General features: G+C 54.0%; 3 protein-coding genes across 3 annotated transcripts; all 3 read right to left on the reverse strand.

The window, feature by feature from the left end:
* Window positions 1-972: 972 nt before the first annotated feature.
* HRR25 (serine/threonine protein kinase) lies at window positions 973-2,310 on the reverse strand (the record flags this gene model as incomplete). The annotated part of the gene is made up of 3 exons (XM_053192295.2): window positions 973-1,526; window positions 1,592-2,153; window positions 2,299-2,310. 3 exons carry the CDS (start codon window positions 2,308-2,310, stop codon window positions 973-975), a joined length of 1,128 nt encoding a protein of 375 aa, XP_053050459.2.
* A 7,673-nt stretch (window positions 2,311-9,983) lies between these two features.
* N0V96_011295 (uncharacterized protein) lies at window positions 9,984-12,255 on the reverse strand (the record flags this gene model as incomplete). Its single annotated transcript, XM_065759229.1, has 2 exons — window positions 9,984-10,517; window positions 10,807-12,255. The coding sequence occupies 2 exons, from the start codon at window positions 12,253-12,255 to the stop codon at window positions 9,984-9,986; spliced, it is 1,983 nt and encodes a 660-aa protein (XP_065612126.1).
* A 2,428-nt stretch (window positions 12,256-14,683) lies between these two features.
* On the reverse strand, window positions 14,684-16,607 carry N0V96_011296 (uncharacterized protein; the record flags this gene model as incomplete). The annotated part of the gene is made up of 2 exons (XM_053192293.2): window positions 14,684-15,999; window positions 16,091-16,607. 2 exons carry the CDS (start codon window positions 16,605-16,607, stop codon window positions 14,684-14,686), a joined length of 1,833 nt encoding a protein of 610 aa, XP_053050457.2.
* Between the last annotated feature and the right edge of the window lie 1,561 nt (window positions 16,608-18,168).

Below are 18,168 nucleotides of genomic sequence, written 5' to 3' on the forward strand. Positions count from 1 at the left end.
TCCCCCTCGTGCAATGTCGTAGTAACGAATTCCCAACCAACCGAACCGAAACCAAAGTCAAAGAAAAGATGCCGCACTCTTCCTCATTAGCTTTGCAACCGTCGTTCCCTCGCCGCTTCTTGTCTTTGCCGACTTGACAGTCGTAGTAGTTGTCAGACGGCATCGGCAGGCCTGGTGCTTTGCCAAAGTTTCCATCTCTCGTAATCGACCCCTCACCTAACGACCTCCCCAGAAGCGGGCCTCGACGCGTGATTGACCAAGTGCGAAGCCTCGAATGAAAATCAACTCACAATGCGCATAATTGAAGGAAAAGTAGGAGAAATAGAACAGAAGAAAAGGAAAAAAAGGAAAAGTCCGTCGGTGAACGCAGCTCCAACGCATCGACCAGGTGCAAGGTACTAAAACCATGGCACTCAAGTTGGGGGTGGGGGGGAATGTCTCGCGGAGCGGCCCGACGACGGTGCCTCGCAAAGTTGAGGTACCGGAAGTGCCGTTCGAGTTCTTCCTACCATGGATATCGAACCATAGAGCTTCGGCAGCAAAATCTACCGGGGCATCTATGAAATCGAGTGTCCTATTATGAAGAATCGAGTCATTCGTAAAATCAACCCAAATATGTCGAAGAACGAAGTTGAGAATGCGTAAGGAGAATGCGACCAGTTCGCGTGGCAAGGCGTATCATCAAAGAGACCCTGCTGGTGAGCAGAACCCGTACCAATCGTGATGTCTGGGAGCCATGCCACAGAAGGAATGAAGCCAGTAAGCCGATCTGGTCATACTCCAACGTGTTGGACAGAAAGCATGTGATTACCGCCGTCGAGGATCACTTCGGCAGAAAGGAACTTGAACCATATGCTGGACTTGCGCCCTTCGTAGATGAGCGCAAACTAGATCATCGTCCACTAGGTCAGCATGCGCTTGTCAGCAACGGGTTCAACAGCCAGTGGTCGATGAGCTGCTTGGGTGGTCAACTTACATCCTGTCACTTCCACCGACGGCACGGTTGGTATCTGGGGTGTTTACACCAGCACCAGATCCTCGTTCAATCACTTTGCGGCGCGAGCTGGGAAGGGCGTTAGGCTTATTAGCGCCAGGCTGAGGGGTCGGCTGACCAGCAGTAGCGGCGTTCGTGCGAGATGCCCGCGCCTTTTCATCCTCCTCCTGAGTGGCTCCTGCAGCCTGAGCGATTGCCTGAGCATTCTTCTGGTACTTGTAGACGGTCCAGTCGAAGACGTAGTCGTACTGGAAGCCCTCGCGGACGAAGAGATCACGGAAGATCTTGCGGAGGTAGCTGTAATCGGGCTTGTCGTCGAATCGGAGGGATCGGGTGTAGTTGAGGTAGATGGCGAACTCGTTGGGGAAGCCGCGGCAAAGGACCTCGGTCGGGGTGGTCATCTTCTTCTCCATGATGCGGTCGTATTTCTGCTTCTTGGTAGCAGCTTTAAGTCCCTGCCAGGGAAGAGATCCACGGCAGAAGTAGAGCATGACGTAGCCCAGGGACTCCATGTCGTCACGGCGAGATTGCTCTGTGAAGCTGTCAGTGGCCAGGAGGAAACGGAAAGGGGGTTGAGTGAGTGGAAAGATAACATACCGACACCCAAGTGGGTGTTGATGGAAGCATAACGGGCGGTTCCGGTCAAGTTCTTGTTCTCTCTGTAAGGGATATGGAAGTGCGTCTTGGGGTCACGGTACTTCTTGGCCAAACCAAAGTCGATAACATTGACCTGGTTGCCACGCTTACCGATACCCATGAGGAAGTTGTCGGGCTTGATATCACGGTGAATGAAAGACTTGGCGTGGATGTACTCGATGCGAGAAATCAGCTGATCAGCGAGAAGCAGCACAGTCTTGAGAGAGAATTTGCGGTTGCAGAAGTTGAAGAGATCCTCCAAACTGGGTCCGAGGAGGTCAAGGACCATGGCGTTGTAGTCACACTCGGTACCGAACCAACGGACAAAGGGAATACCAACACCGCCGGCCAAGGACTTGTAGACTCTGGCCTCATACTCAAGCTGGGGGTGCTTGGCCTTGACGCTCTCGAGCTTGATGGCAATCTCCTCGCCGGAGATGATGTTGGTGCCGAGGTAAATATCACCGAAGGAACCAGAACCGATCTTGCGACCGATGCGGTACTTGTTACCGACACGAAGATCCTGCCATTATCGTTAGCCATGTGCAATTACAGTTGGGAGCGAGCGGCTCGATGGACAGATTAGGCACTTTCAGCAAGAGCATACATGGCTCCTGGCAAGACTGTGTCCATTGTCGAAATGAACCGATCAACGACTATCCACTTACCATTGTGGTCATCTTGACTGATGTGCTGACTCTGCACCTTTCGGATGCAGATTTTGGTTTGGTAGGTCGGGTGTCGATCGACGGGTAAGACTTTTAATCGACAACGAAGCGATGGGCTGGTTATAATTGAGGAATTAGTATGGATGCATGAGACAGGAGAAGACTTCGAACTGTGCCGTTGGAGCGATGCAGGTAGTTGAAACCGTTGTGAGAACAGATAGAGGTGGGAAGGTTGAAGAGTGGATTAGAGTTGGTCGAGGCCTTGGAAGAGAGGATTGAATGAGGCAAAGCTCGGATCCACCGCCAAAACCCACGGTCAGCTCGAGGCTAGGCAGGGCAAAAGGGACGAATAGGGATCCCCAGGCAGAGGAAACGGTTGTCGGTGGGTTGAGGATCAAGGTGATCGAAGATTGGGAGAACATAGCGAAAAAGGAAGAGTATGCTCACCTGTAGAGAGTTTGTATGTATGCGTTGACGGGAGAGGTGGAGAGAGTCGTGTGTGTGCGTGTGATGGTTTGATGGTACCTGTGTGACGAAAGAGGTGGACGGGGTCAGTATGGGCTCTTGAAAGTCAAGATGAGCAGAGGGGGGGCGGATGGATTGACGAGGGCCGAGAGGGGGTAATTTGTAATTGATGCTGATGGTGATTGAAGTGGAATATGTATGCGTACCTTATTTCCAAATGCCAACGAAAGCCGTGTCCAAAGTGAAGGGGACAGAGACGATGTGCTGTTCGGGCAAGAAGCCTTTGGCAATCAAGGGCTCGTGAAAGAGATCGTGGGGTGAAGAAAGGAAGAGTAAGGTAGGAAGGAGGAGGGCGAGAGAGGATGGGAGGAGGGTACCTTAATGGGATGGGAGCCCAAAAGTGGAGGCGACAAGGCAAAATGGAGAAAAGCACCACCTTCCTTCCCTCAGGCGGCGGCAGGCTCTCTGTCCGTACCTACCTTACGGACCTCAGTACTTTAGGTACTTCCCACCTTCCCAAGGACTGGGCGACACGCGAAGGGCGAAGGAGGGCTGGCGGCGGCCAGCAGGCGGCGGACCACCTCACTGGGGCGGACAGGCGCTGGGTGCTAAATGGGACACGGAGACTGGACGGGGGAAATAGAACCAAGGAAGAAGGCACGAAGGAAACGAGGTACCTATCTGTAAGGTACTCCGTGGACCTCAGGTGCGCAGGTAGGTAGGTGCCTTCCAAAGGTACCTACGATACCTAAGGTATTTTGGGCAGATGGGCAGCCTGAGAACCTAGGTAAGTACCTCCATTGTCGAAAATCCGGTAGCAGGTACATACCCTCGCACGCCAATTCTGCCGAGAGCCGCACGTACCCTCTCTGTGCTCATTCCCTCCAGCCCAAGGTCCGAATACCTGCCTTCTACCTGCGTTCGGGTGGCCTTCCATGCCCTCTCCCACACGGCATTACATAAGGCATCTCCCATTAATTATGCTGGACGATACGGCAGCAACCCGACACAGCAAACCTTCTTTTTTTGGTTTTTGGTGCCAACTTGCTGGTTCGTGGCTACCTACCCGTCCAGCCCGTCCACCCGTCCTCAACCTGGCAAGTCTCTACTTGTATTCTGACTATACCCTGTCATCATCAATAACGTCAGCTCTAACCTGGACTATCCGTCTTGTCTATTGAACCATTCATCAAACACAACAATTGAGTTGTCTACCCGGCTTGACGCCGACCTCACGACGCATCTCTTTACCTCCATCCGTATCTGTATGCCGGCTCCAGTAACCAGGCCGGCCTCTGGCCTCAGCCCGCCAGCCAGCCTCTTGAGCTCCTGTACTTCCGCGCTTGTCGCAGATGCCATGCCCTGGTCGCTTCAGCTCACATCACATCACCTCTCACGTCACTCCAGATAAAGAGATAGCGGCACAGAAAGCGAGCCCAGTACGACTTCACAAAGGCACGGCTTTACCCAATCCTCTTTACCAAGGCATACCGGCATACCGACACCATGCTACAACAAACACAGCCGCCGCGGCTCAACCACTACAATTGCGACACTCGTCACGTCCTGACCGGTCAACCGAGCCCCAAGTACCGTACGCATAGGCTGATCTGTGGCCTGGCCAAGCACCAGCTCATCCTCATTTTGAGCCCATCTTGAAATTGGAACACCGCATTGGCCATGCAATTCAATGCAATGAACCTCTCTCCGCCGGGGTCACTGGACAACGACGGGGAAATACCTGGTCGAGACATGTAGGCCCCTCGCCAGCCCGACATGGAGTCCCACGGTCCACCCGCCCAACGTTCCACCGCTCCAAAGGGGGAAATTTCGAAGCCTGAAAACCGCTACCGCCGCCCCCAACCCTTCTCTCCAACACCCAAGAACCCTGTCTCGAATCACTGCTTTCGGAAGACGAGCTTGCACTTGCTTTTACTGTCTACGAATACTATGTACGCACTACGCAGTACTTCCGAATTTCGCACGGAACGGACGCGAATTGAACACGCTCGAATTCTCAATGGGGTCTCAATGACACGGAATGATGCGAGAGGGGCGACACCATGACGGCGGAAAGGACCCTGAACCAACCACTCAACCCACTGTACAAGTGTACAGATACTCTGTAAATTTTTCTTGCAAGAAAACCTGCTGATCTCCGATCTCAACGCTCTATGCTATGGAGACCCTGCCGCGGAACAGCTTTCAGAGTTGATGGACATCTCTAGCAACGGTTCTTCCTCAGCATTCCCAAGATAGCCACGCCTTTCGTCATCGCAACCAGCCCGATACCCACCATGGAACCAGGTGGCCTTCTTCGAGATAACATACCAAACTGCAATCAGTGTCCGTATCCGTACTGACACGAAAAATCACCTGCAGCCAACCAAGACCCATTTGTCGCCGGGCTACGGCTACGGATACACGCAGGGCGCGAACCACCACATCTTCAGGATCCTTGCCGGAACCTCCCCCCCTGAAGCAATGCTTTCAGCTTCCCACGACGGACCGCAACGAGCTAAGGTATGGAGTAGGGACATCTGTCGTACGCCCTTGCAAGTAAACCTTGTCGGATATCTCCTCGACTGAGTCGACTCGCCTTGCCATTTGCGTGTCAGCATCAACCTCAATTTCACCAATCTGCAACGCAAAGGCCTTTGTCATGCCAATCTCAACGGTAGCCGGCATATAATTCTTTTGGATCAATATCAACCCCTCGCAGTTCAACATTGCCGCATTTACCAGCGACCACTGCTAATCCCTCAGGTGACACTGCTCCCGCCAGAGTAGGATGCGCTAATCACCAACCGGCGAGAGCCTCACCGCTCTTAGTCCTCTTCCCCGCAACGAGATCACGACGCTCGAACCCACCAGGAAAAATAACTCCAGACTGTCGGTCAGGAGACCAGTCATAAATCGGACGGTCGAGGATACCAATGCTGCAAGATCCAGATACTTATTTTCAGTACCCTACAGGGGGTCAACCCCTCCAGCCTCAATTCGATATCACAATGCAAAGGTGAAAATGACTACGGATATACCACAGTAGCAAGCAAGTACCTTTGGGGGGCATAATCATCAGCTCAGAGGCATAAGTACCAGAGTCAGCACAGTACCACCTCCTTCGTCATGCAACAACAGCCTCTCGGGTGTCGCTGCTGACATCCGAGATATCAACTTCCGATACCCAAAGGCCCCTTGGCCCTCTCTCCTTAAAACAGCAATTGATCTCCCGCAAGGAGCGGCAACAAGGGAAGTTTTCCTTGGTCCCTCCACCCACTCGCCTACGATGCACAAAAGAGAAGGAATGGCCTGCAATGCAACCGCCCATCGCATCGTGAGCAGCATCTCCTCTCTGACGGTGCCGCCTCTCAGATGTATAGTGCGCCAGAGGAGCGCTATGTGGCGTTGGATGGAGCCAAACGCCATGGAAGCTATTCGACGTCGCCCACGTCACTTTTTGTTCCAGGTCTTTCGGTCGGCCCCGAACAACGAGCAAGTCAAACTTCAAAGGCCTTAGATGCAGAGTAATTTGAGCAAACAAAACAGAATTTCCAGACCTGATCAAGATTTTTCAGGGAGCCCAGTGTGGCAGCCAAAACCTGGATTTTGCCCTCAACTTGGCCGAAGATCGCGACTCAGACGTCCGAACCGTCCGTTATTCAGCCAACTGTGTCCGAGTTGGGCATCAACCTTTGGACAGCGATCCCTAGTTCTTGTTCGCTCTCTCTCCGAGCAATCGGGCTGTATCCCCGACCCTACACTCCCTGCCTCTCGACGCTACTGGTGCCTCGCGAGTGCTTGTCAATTGTCGGGAGCTACGTACGGAGTACACTGTTAAGGATGGCTTATCCCATCATGGATGCTGGCAGAGATGTCATGTCCATTTGGCTCTCGTTTACGGAGTAGAGCCGTCGTCCGCCAGCATGATTCTTTGATGACCAGTTGTCATTCACCGATATTTGTAACTAAGCCACGGCCTTGGGACGGTAACAACACCAGCACTTTGTTGGTCTTGAATAGGTGCAATGCTGCCGCCATCGGCATTAACAGGCTTAGGAGGCCGCGGAAAGGCAATTAAATGCCTCTTCCGGGTCCCCATATCTTCTCGACTGTCAGTCTTGAGTAAGCGTGCCTCAAACCCCCGGAAGGCAGCTCCAGTGACTTGCATATCGACGTCCTAAATTAGAGACGTTCGAGAAGCGGCAAATGGTGGATGGAATTCTGGAAGCTCACCGCCGTTAGCGGCGCTATGGTGCGCCCTGGCTACATTTTGATACATTGGGCCGCACGTACGTCTCGAAACAGGAGGCGGACCCTCACGCCGTCTCCGTAGTGTCGGCTCAGGAATGTCACTTGTTCCTCCACAGGCCAACGGGCGTTCCCTTCGCTTTGTCCTTTGGCTAGTTGGGACGACGGAGATGCCCATACTTACGAGATCTAGACTGGTCCCGGCCGAAAGACCAATGTTTTACTTGTTCCCAGAAGCTGTCATTCGGATTCCAACGTCAGCAGAGCTTCTAATTCCGGAGTTCAACGCCAGCCAAACGGCAAGACAACTGGATTCTGCAGGAAGAGAGCCTACTAGTGTTTGGCATGTCGTTTCCATTGTTCAGCATGGCTTTGAGGCATCGATCTGCACCCGTTACCAGTCAACCGCCTTTTGCAATCACAAAGGTCTGATCAAAAAACGGTTTGAATATCAATTGTCGAGGCTAAGAGGCTGTTGCGTGTTTGCGGATTACTTGACCAACCATGAGCACACTGTTGCCGGTGCTTCCAAGACCCCCGCAGAGCCAAGCATTCGAGAGCTTACTGTGGAAGAACGCCCTTCAAGAATGAAGGCCGATGAGCTTCTGGCCAGTGCCGATCACTTTCGGGTTTCCCGCATCGGCAAATCCACCTGCAGCTTGGACGACATCAATGGGCCCTCCATCACATCACCGCCTTTCGATCGTCTGGTCTGCCCGCCCCTAGGTTCAAGTGGCTTTGAGAGGCGCTTGGCGCTGTTTTCACCGAGCATCTGCGAGTTGCCTGATCTTGCCTCCTTCCAGCCATTCGACTGGAACTCCCAGGTCACCAGATCCCGGCGGCTGCATGTCACGGAGCTTGGTGACAAGATAGCTCCTGTCCGACATGGCACGGCAGGCTCAGTCTGAAGATTGATTCGCGAAAATGGGGTGGCTGTCAACACAACCCATCACCGAGATGTATTGAACTGCGGCGGTTGACGCGCGAAGCACTCACGGCGGCACTCTGAACAAAGACAAGCGCCGAAGCGGCCTCCTGAAGCTTTGCCTATGGAATTCCGGCGTCTGCCACAGCGTGGTCCAGTCACATCCCATGTCCGGTGTATGGGCCTCGAAACGCCGTCAGACCATCCTCCCCCAAAAAGCTCCGGGCCGCAACACAAAGCCATGAACGCCCTTGCCCACCCTTCCGGATCACCGGGAAAATGGGGTCAACGTGAGCACGGCCGGGGGTCCTGGCCCGGTCTGAGCCGGCTAAGTATGCCTTTTCAAGGCCGAGGTTGCCTACTTTTACTATCGCCGGCACCCCGACATTGCTCAAGAGCCGGATACTCATAGCTAGTCAGCGATAATCTCGAAGCGCTTATTTCGTTCCTTGACGCAGACTTTATCAGTTTGCCCCCATTGCCGCACATGTGACTTTTGTCAGATGACTTCCTCGGCAGAAGAAATGAAGCTGTTCATCTGCCAGATCATCTGCCGGAGCGGCGGAGACTACCAAGGTACTGACTCGGGTCGAGCCCACACCTTACACGGATCATATCCGTACCCTCGAAACTTGAGATGAACTCTGCGGCACGCGGTGCGCAGGAAGGGAAAAGAGAGTTTTCATTTTGCCCTCATTTTCGTCGGGCACCGACTTGGTGAGGGATTACTATAGCCTTTGGCATAGGGTGCTCGGCGTTCACGGCTGCTTACCTATAGAGAGGGAGAACCGTACCCACCCCGATTCCAACGTCGGCCTTCCATTTTCGAGGCCGCTTTCAAGAATTTCTCGAATAAATTCCGCAGGGCCTTGGCCTTTACCTGGGATGACCCTACCTTTTCCTCTGGACCCTGCATTTTGGGTGCCGCGTGAACTCGCGCGATTCTACGGTAAGGCACGAAAGTTTAAGATGATATCGCTGATAAAGAGGGGTTATGTCATTCCGCAATGATCTTGGGGTCGTTGTCGATGACATCATGCCAGGGTCTTGAGTATCACTGTTCCCTCATAGGTCTCCCATCGTCTGCCGTCCTTACTACTGTCCGAATGAGATCACCAAGTACATCATTAGAGAATACCTCGCTCTTAGAGAGCTAGCGATATGGAAAAGTGATAGTGGTGGAATGGAATTGTATTGTGTGGAGCAGAACATTATTCTGTTGCAGATATATATCCCAAAGAATATCCTCTCATGGTTTTAGATGCTACTTTATGGTTGTGTATATCCAGTGTGATTCACCCGAGGTCAGGTAGGATTATGGGCAGCGAGATTTGTGATAGTCATTATCTTCGTCGCACTGAATGGACCCCCAGCAGGTGCAAATAGTTCAGTAGTACATCGATATTTGTACTTCCTCGGCCGCCCACAGCCAGGCCAGAACCCAAAACGATGTTCGCTTTGGACGCAACTTATCGCGTCAGATCCTGAGTCGCGTGCGTGGCTTTCACTGACATCTTTATCCTGGTGATTTCGACGTCACGCCACACAAGCGCGCGTCTCGCTCGGTCCAACGGTCCCGCACCGCCAGGGTAAAGTTTGTGTCTGAACACTAAGCAGCACCCGGCGGCTGCAACTTTACCGCTGCCTCGAGTCTGTGAACAACTTGTCTTCAGCGAAGCGTCGCTTGTTCGCCCCTCGAAAGAACAGAAATGCCTATGACATGTGTTTATATCATCGACACGTTGTGTGTTGGCTTGTTATTTTCCATCACGGTGAACTTGGGACCAGCGTCGTTGTTCTGGCAGCTCGGTGGCAGTAGATATCGCATATCCCATGTTCGCATATGTTCACATATGTTCACACGGGGTACGCAAAGTTTGGCAACTCGTCGCCCTATTCAGCTACTTTATTCTCACAAGAACCCCCTTTTAGAACTTTCAAGATGGACGAGTAACCCCCTGGCTCTGTTGTGATGATTGAGAATGCGCGTATGTTGCTACACATCTGTCAGTCTCGTAGCTAACGGAGAGCACCCGAAGCGAGGTTACACACGCTGAGAGGGGGCATAGCTTTGCTGCTGCGTGTAGTACTGCTGCTGCTGCTGCTGCTGCGCCGGGTATCCCGTTGCCGTCTGCGGCCGGTTCGGATACTGATTGTTGTGGTTTTGGTTCTGGTAGTTCTGATTCTGGTTGTGGGAATTCTGATTTTGGTTCTGAGGGTTCTGGTTCTGATACCAGTTATAGGGCGGCCGGTAGTACTTGTTGTCCTGAAGGTAGGGCGTGATGGTCTGATCCACGAGCTCGGTCGTCTTGGTGAGAAGCTTCCGTGCCGTGGCACTGCTGAAGAGGCGCGATTCGGATTTCGGCGGCGGGGCTTGGTAGTTTGGCCGGGTCGGGGGAGGAGGTCCGGAGTAGGGCGTGAGGGCGCCAAAGCCCGACTGCGGCGTACCCGGCATGGGCGGGGAGTTGCGAGGCGGGAGGGGCGGCGGTGTCGGCGTCGGTTGCGGTTGGAACTGTTGGCTTCCGTTGACGTAGGTCGGCTGTGGGATAGGGGGCGGCATGTTGTAGCCCGTGAACTGCTGTTGGAGGAGCAGAGTGGGGGCCGATACTATTTGGAGAGTAAGGATACTGCGTCGGGGGTGGGCTCAGGGGCAGTGGCACGCCGGTTGGGTTTGGTGACAGGCCTTGGGGAGGTGGCGGTGGAGGGAGCCATTGTGTCTGTGTGGGCGACGGTGAAGTGTTTGACAGGTGCATTTGAGACATGGCCTGGGTATATGAAGGCGGAGGAGAGGCATATGGTTGGGCCGGTGAGTGTTGGGAGGCCTGGGGAATTCCCTGTGATGTTGACGGTCTCTGTGTTGAGGCTACTGGGCTATGGTGGACCGAAAGATTGGGTGAGGTGGCTTCCTGCTTGGCGTAGGAGGGTTGCTGGGGGAAGTAGGAGCTCACAGGGAGCGTTGGCGGCAGAGCAGCCTGAACGAAGACCGGAGACACGGGGGCGGCTTGGGTGTAAGTTGGTTGGTGATGGGGTTGAGGTTGCTGTGTCTGTTGTGGTGGTGCCGAGGCGCCCGTTTGCGCTGGCGAGAGGCGCGAGGGCGCGAAGGAGGGGGATACCGGCGGCGGAGAGCCAGCAGGACGAATGCCAAAGGGAAGCGTCGTTGGAGCCCCTGCTTGTGTTCCTGGCTGGTGCTGAGGGTGCGAGTCCGGCGTAGGAATAGATGGACCTTCGGCGGGGTACGGGAGCTGCGGTACATGGGCGGCCGGAGCGGCGGGGTTGGCCGGGCTCGGGGTCCGGGAGGGACGATGTTCTGCAGTCGGGGGTTGCGGGCGTGCGAGCTTGAGTGGTGCCGGTTTGAGTTGAGCCGTATCAGGGCTATCCCGCCTTGCCGGCGCTACTGCTGCAAGCTGTAAGGGCTTGGGCGTCACATCATCTGCGGTACTGTTCAAGAGTATGCTCCCCTGACCGCTAGACTCCTCAGTAGAACCGCTCTTGACGATGCGTAACGGCTCTACCGATAGCTTCTGTTCCTCGGGTGGGACCGATGGGACGTCCTCCTTGCTCGGCGAAGGAGAGTCGCTGTTGCGCGAGGGGAGGTCATCTTCAAGAAAGAACCCCCATGGATTTGCCTGTATAAGAGGTGGCTGTGGCGGCGGCTGAACCTTCTCTTCTTGCTTTGGTTGGTCTACATCATCTTGTTTGGTTGTAGTTGCGGCCGTGGTGGGGGATGCTGAAGGCGGCGATGTTGATGATGTTGGTGCGGTGACGGAAGACGCAGAGGCTATCCTGTGAGGTTTCCTTTGGATCTGGGTTGTAGGCTTGGCCGTGACGGTGTCGTCGGCGGGCATCTCGTAGGCAACGGGGCCATATTGGGCTGTTCCGGCACCCGGCGCCGGTGCGGATGTGGTAGTGTTGGATGATGACGTCGATGGTGAGGTCGGTCTCAGGGCGGAGGATGGGACTTCTAGCTCGGCGAGGAATTGCTGCTGGGCGGGGTACTGTTGCTGCTGCTGATATTGCTGCTGCGGGGTCTGCTTGCGTTGAGGCGGGTTTGGAGAAGTAGGCCTAGAAGCGTATTGAGGCTGTCTGGGAGGGTTGTAGTATTGTTGTTGTTGTTGCTGCGGCGGTTGGTATGGTTGGAACTGCTGCTGATATTGAGATTGTGGTTGCGGTTGCGACTGCGACTGCGACTGCGGTTGTGGTTGTTGGGCGTAGTATCGCTGCTGCGGTGGGTAAGGCGAGTGCGCCCGGAGTTGCTCCTGCTGTCGCTGCTGTTGCTGATTCGGGGGAGGAGGTCGATTCCCTTGACCGGTGCCCATTGTCGCGTCTGGACTTGGCCGACGTTGCTGCTTCTGCAATCTCATGAAGACGAAGGTTTTCTGTGATGTTGCTGCTTCCCCCTTCGTGAGTTTCCCTCCGGCCGCTGGGTTCCTTTCCCTTGCTTGCTTTCTTTCCTGGAGACGCTTGGTGCTGGAAAACGGAGGATTGAATAAGTAAGTAGAAGAAAGTGAGAAAGGGAAGAGCAAAGGATGGTTGGGAAAGAAGAGCCAAGACTTATTTTTTAGCCTTACAGATGCACCATGGACACACACACAGCCGCAGCGCCCTCTACTCTTCTCGGCTTAGCTTCTGATGATGCTGGTGCTTGGGTGCTTGGGTTTAAGCTGCGCTGTCACTGCTCGTGTGTGTATGTGTGTGCAGCCTGGAGAGATCCTCCTTTGCGCCTCTCTCCAACCCCTTGGACCCATTCCCAAAACCCCGGTTCAATCGTACCCGTCACGAGCAATGTTAATTTATTGCTGCATCTTTTTCGGGTTCGGACATCAGCTACGGCCGGCCCACCGTTACCTATCCGGTGGGGGAGGAAACTTCGCTATCGCTTAGCTTCCTCAAGCGTTTTCGTTCGTCTAGGTACATTACGCGGTATGGAGTATGTCAATTTCAACGGGATCCCGATGGGCCGATGGAGTTTCAATAAAGAGACGTCAGGGGTTTTACACGTACTCCGTAAATGGCAAATGAATATCAGAAAGAAAAGTCCCCTAGCGCTGCCGTGTGAACCTAGAGCTGGAGCCTAGAACCAACAACACAACACCCCCCCGGTTGATCCTACTCTGGAGTCTTGGTCCTCTTGGACTCTCCGACCCTGGTCTCATTCTTCTTACCGTGGGAGCATCGATCTCTTATTCTGCTGCCTGTCCGACTGCCACTGTCCTGTAAACTGTAATGAGCCCTTGCCCAGCCGCCAAGCTGATAATTGCATAGAAGGATACGAATGCAGAGAGGGGATATTGAACAATGAAACCCCCAGCTGAACATTGATCTCAGGTTAGAGTGGAAGCCTGGGGGGGGATGGGTCACGGAAAGCAAGGCAGGGCTTCTGACCTGCAGGGACGATCTTTCGTATTCAGATTGTGATTGGTGATTTGTTTTCGCGGCTGCCGTCAGGGGGGCTGAGCTGAATATCATATACTCCGTATTGACCGTTGTGTTTTGCTGTGCAATTGATGATGACTGACGGTGAATGATCGAGGGGGCTTATGACGGCTTAAGCTTTTACTAAGGCTGTGCTGGACCCTTGAATTTTTGTCTGCGGGTTGTGCCGCGTTTCCGTCCACATTTGTCAATGCATGTCACCACCATCCACGCTTGGATATGGTATTGTTGGCAATGTTGTCGTCTATTCGTTTTTCCCTGCTGGCGCTCTACATCACAAAATACACCATCTAGTAGACAGCCCACGTGCATCCGTACCCCTCGAACGGTATAAAAACATTCCATTCTTCCACCCTGTTACGAGAATCTAAGCAGAGGACAGGGTATGACGCCAGGACTTGGTCATGGGGAACGTGACGTCCTAATCTGAGACTCCCGGTGAGTACAACATCGTCAAGGTAGACATAAAGCCCATGATTGACCATGTCCCCAATCCCTCTTCACCATCACTAACGTATTCAATGCCCATTACTAGGAATATGTAAAGAGTAGGTACTGGCAGGAGGGCAGTGCTAAATGATGAAAAGACTACTTTAACTAATCTCTTGAATGACTGCTTCATTGTAGCACGTTCCCAAAGTTCATTGCAGTGAAGGATACGATTGATCGTGCCTCGAATATGATTTGTCTTTCTCCTGGCATGTATGATTTGATGGAGAGCAGACTTTTTATAGGCTCTAGGGCGTAAAGTCACATCTCAACTGTCTACAGGTAAAATGTCTGGCTTCTCATCGAGGCAGATGCGAAGTCTTGTAGCTATCAAGTTAGCAGTGGCCATGTGCAAAGCGTGGGCTTCATACCTTTGGTCGCCACCGTTGTCGTGCTGGAATGCTAAAGTCTACGACAAGTTCGTCTTACCACCAAGTTGAGTAAAGGCTCTAGACGAACTCAATGTCAGTGGGGACCTGGTTCTCAATCTATTGTTTTATACTAAGGAGGAGAGGCAAACTGCAGAAAACAATACCGGGACGCCTTGGAGCCTCTTCATGGTTCATACAGAGCCTGACACTATTACAATTTCCTTGACCATAATGCACTTTAACCGGCCGGCCCCTATAAATACTACAAGGGAAGTGTTTTGCTGTACTCACGTCTTGAGAGATCTTACTTGTATGTACCAGTACAAACATCTGTCATGATATCTCAGGATGTAGTCTGCTATCACCTGCGGCTGTGCCCATCGAAATGAGTTAAACCTATGTACATGGAACTGATACTACTACGATCTACATACAACTATTCTCAACCCCTCTAGTCAACCCTCTTCAAGCTCAACTTAAACGGCTTCGGCAACACACTCTCAACCCTCCCATCATCCCCATACGTAAACTCAAAATGATCAAGCCCCTTATAGTTATACGTCGTCCGATCCATCGACAACCACGACACGCACGACGCATTGGGAAAGAAGAACATATCATCAATGGCGTCCCGCTGCTCCGCCGTAAACGTGTCAAACAACGCCCTCCACGCCGTGACATTGCCCTCCTCCAACCCTGTGGGATACAACCTCGCCGTCCGCGTCGTGACGGGCGGCAGATCCGTCAGGTTCACACCCAAGAACACGTACCGGCTCAGATTCGGCACGACGTCGAACCCCTTCATGTACCAATCCTCCAACAACAGTCCCCACCCGCCGTCCAACGAAATCGTCAGGCTGGAATTACTCGCCTCGTCCGCATACGTCCCCGCGATCCGCGCCTTGGCCTCCTCCCGCGCCGCCTCGTCGAGAGCGCGGAGCAAGGGCGGGAGGAACTCGTTCATCTTGAGCGTGTAGTACGAGAACGCGGCCGCCGAAACCTCTGGCCCGGCAACGAGGATCGACATGGTAATACCGTGCTCCGGGATCAACGCCAGACCCGCGTGGTAGAGCATGAGGTCCCCGCCCTTGGTATACATCTCCACGAGCCTTCCGTCCGCCGTGACGTTATCCGAGAGGATCCCCTCCCACGGCGCGCCGACGAATTGACCGGGAGCCGAGGTGAAGACGGACGGCTTGAGCCACCTCCGCGTCTTGGCCGGGCTGAGGAGGCGGTTCTGGAGGACGGCGTCGCCGAAGCGGAGCATATCCGCCGTGGTGGAGAAGAGGCCGCCGGCAGGGTCCAGGGCGCCGAGGGTGAAGTTGAACCACTCCGTGTCGTTGGCGGGTATGAACATTGTCTCGAGGTTCGCGGGTAGCTTGCCGTAGGTAGTGTTTCCCATGCCCGCCGGTTCGAGGATGGACTCGAAAAGGACCTCCTCAAAGGGTTTTCCCGTGGCGCCTTCGACTGCCATGCCTACGAGAGTCGTGCCTAGGTTCGAGTAGACGGGCGTCTGGAAGGCTGGATAGACGGGCGGTCGGCGGTTCTTCATGGCGTCTAGAAATTCTATGCGTTGTGTTAGGCTCTTGAGGAACACTCGGGTCCAAAAAAACTTGGGAATGTCGTCAGGGTTGGGATGCCACCTACCCTCTCTGGTGCAACCCTGGCCGCCCAGGAACCCTCCGCACTTTGGCTTCTCCTCGTCAGACACAGGAGGTAAACCAAGAGACTCCCAATCACCAGGATACGCCGCGCCATCCGTCTGCACTACACGCAAAGTCAGCCAACACAGCCCTCCCAAAGCCAGCAGAGAGACACAGAGAGAGACAAGCTCTCCCCTTCTCCTGAGTAGACTCACTATCAGCTCCAACACCAGCATAATGCACAGCAGCAGCCTCAACACTAACATCCCGCCAATCCACATACTCAACCTTACTCCTCCCCTCTGTCCCCTCTGCCAACTCGGGAATGTACGTCGCTACGCTCTCGTCCCACCGCACCATATCATCCCGCTGCAGCGCCGCCAGTACGGGAAACACCTTACTCACGCTCGCGAGCCGGTACACCGTATCCCGATCCACCACCTGCGCGCCCTGCGCATCGCGGTCCCGCGGCGTGAAATGGAAGTCCACCAAGGGTTCCGTTCCCGCCGCCTCGAAAGCAGAGCTGACGCCGATGGAGACGGCCGAGGCGTTGTAGGCCGCCGTCTCGGCTTCCAGGGCCGCGACGAAGGCTGCGACGGCGGCGCGGACGGACGGGTGCGTGCTGGGTGATTTCGCGGCGGGGAGGACGGCGCCGAAGGGAGGGCATTGGTATGGTGTTGCGGTTGCGAGGCCCGCGAGGGTTGCTGCGGCTAGGGGGAGTGAGGTGCGCATTGTGGGATGAGTGCTGAGTGTTGGTACGTATGCTTGAGATCGTAGGTTTGATCTTCAAGTCGTGTTAGTTTGGTAGATACATCTCGGGTGTTACGCCCAAGTCTTTGATTCCAAGATAGAAACTCACTACTGCTAAGAGATGAAGAGCGGGAGTTGTGCTTCCTTCACTCACTCACTTCGTTCCTACTTCACTCTCACAACTCAAGTCCCATCCTTCGAGCACGAATTTCAAGAGCATCCATCTTTATATACACACTTTCTAAGAGATACACGTTCCCACCCTCCTCTACGCCGTAGGGCAGCATGGGAGACAGAAACTCACGCGTTCTAGAAGTTCGCCCGCGCGTGTGTGTTCCCGACCTTCCGCACCGAGCATGGCGGGCGCGCCCCCATCGCAATACCCTCGTTCACCATGCACGTCGCCAACGGGCTGTACATAGCACTGCAGCAGGATCCGAACCCTAGGTCGTTAGTCTGCCCGCCGAACCCCCCCGGGAGCTTACCAGCCTTACTTTTTGACAGAATGGCCCAAAAGTCCCCACGGAACCCGGGCGTGGGGATGGAACGTCACTTGAACGCCAAGGCTGCTGTTCAGTGTCTTTCCTGACTCTTTGAGGAGCTGATTGCCCCCTCGGATTCATTTTGAAAGAAATGTCCGTGGTGGCATGGTGCACAAATGACACAATATCTTGAAACGCATCGAGTCACGATATTCAATAGGCCTATTATACTCTCTAGTTCAATGACATCTTTCCTTTAACCGCAGCGGTGCAGACTTGTAAGTAAGTGCTCATCACCTAAAGAAACCAGCCATTCCATAACCCATCCATAAGAGCAAAGCCTGTAGCAAAAAGTACCAGTCCAGCTTCTAATAATCGGTTCGACCCTCCCACACACCAGATTGACGGGTTCACCTTCCCAATAATCTTCCCCTTGCCTGCCCGCGACGCCCGACGCCCGATGCTTATGCTGACGACTGACGTACCTAGATGCCGCCAAGAAGTCATCCCCGGCGGCTGCGCAGCCATGTACTTGCACCTACCCGTCTAGGTAAGTACCTAAGCCAAGGTAAGTGATAGGGCAGGTGATAGAAAAGAAAGGCAAAAGCAAGTACTCCGTTACTTGCCTCTCAGAGCCACGACTCAACGTTCTTCTGTATGTTGGTTCAAATCCTTCTGAGCATTGATAGGTAGGCCAACTCTGGTGGCGGATAGTTCCACGTTTGTGTTCACCGACTTGCATTATCAAGCTTAGCGTCCAAGGCCACTTGAGCTCCAAGGGCAGATCAAGGCATCACCACATTATAAGATACAAGCAAATTACCGTGGAAATCGTCATATTCCTCCTCTATGGGGATTACGTACCCCGAGGCTATATCAGTTGAAAGAGGCTTCCCTACTGGAACATCAAACAAGAAAAGAGGAAGAGAAAAAAAATCCCCGGCCGTGGCCTGGGAAGCACATGATCCGCCTTGTCCGCCGCCGCCGCCACCCCTTTCCAACGCACGCAAAAACCATCTCACGATTCTTGTCGACCCAAAACGCCTTGCGGTCCGCGCACA

This window comes from Colletotrichum fioriniae (assembly GCF_027942845.1).
Source record: "Colletotrichum fioriniae strain IMI 355084 chromosome Unknown scaffold_17, whole genome shotgun sequence".
In the NCBI taxonomy this organism is placed as follows: domain Eukaryota; kingdom Fungi; phylum Ascomycota; class Sordariomycetes; order Glomerellales; family Glomerellaceae; genus Colletotrichum; species Colletotrichum fioriniae.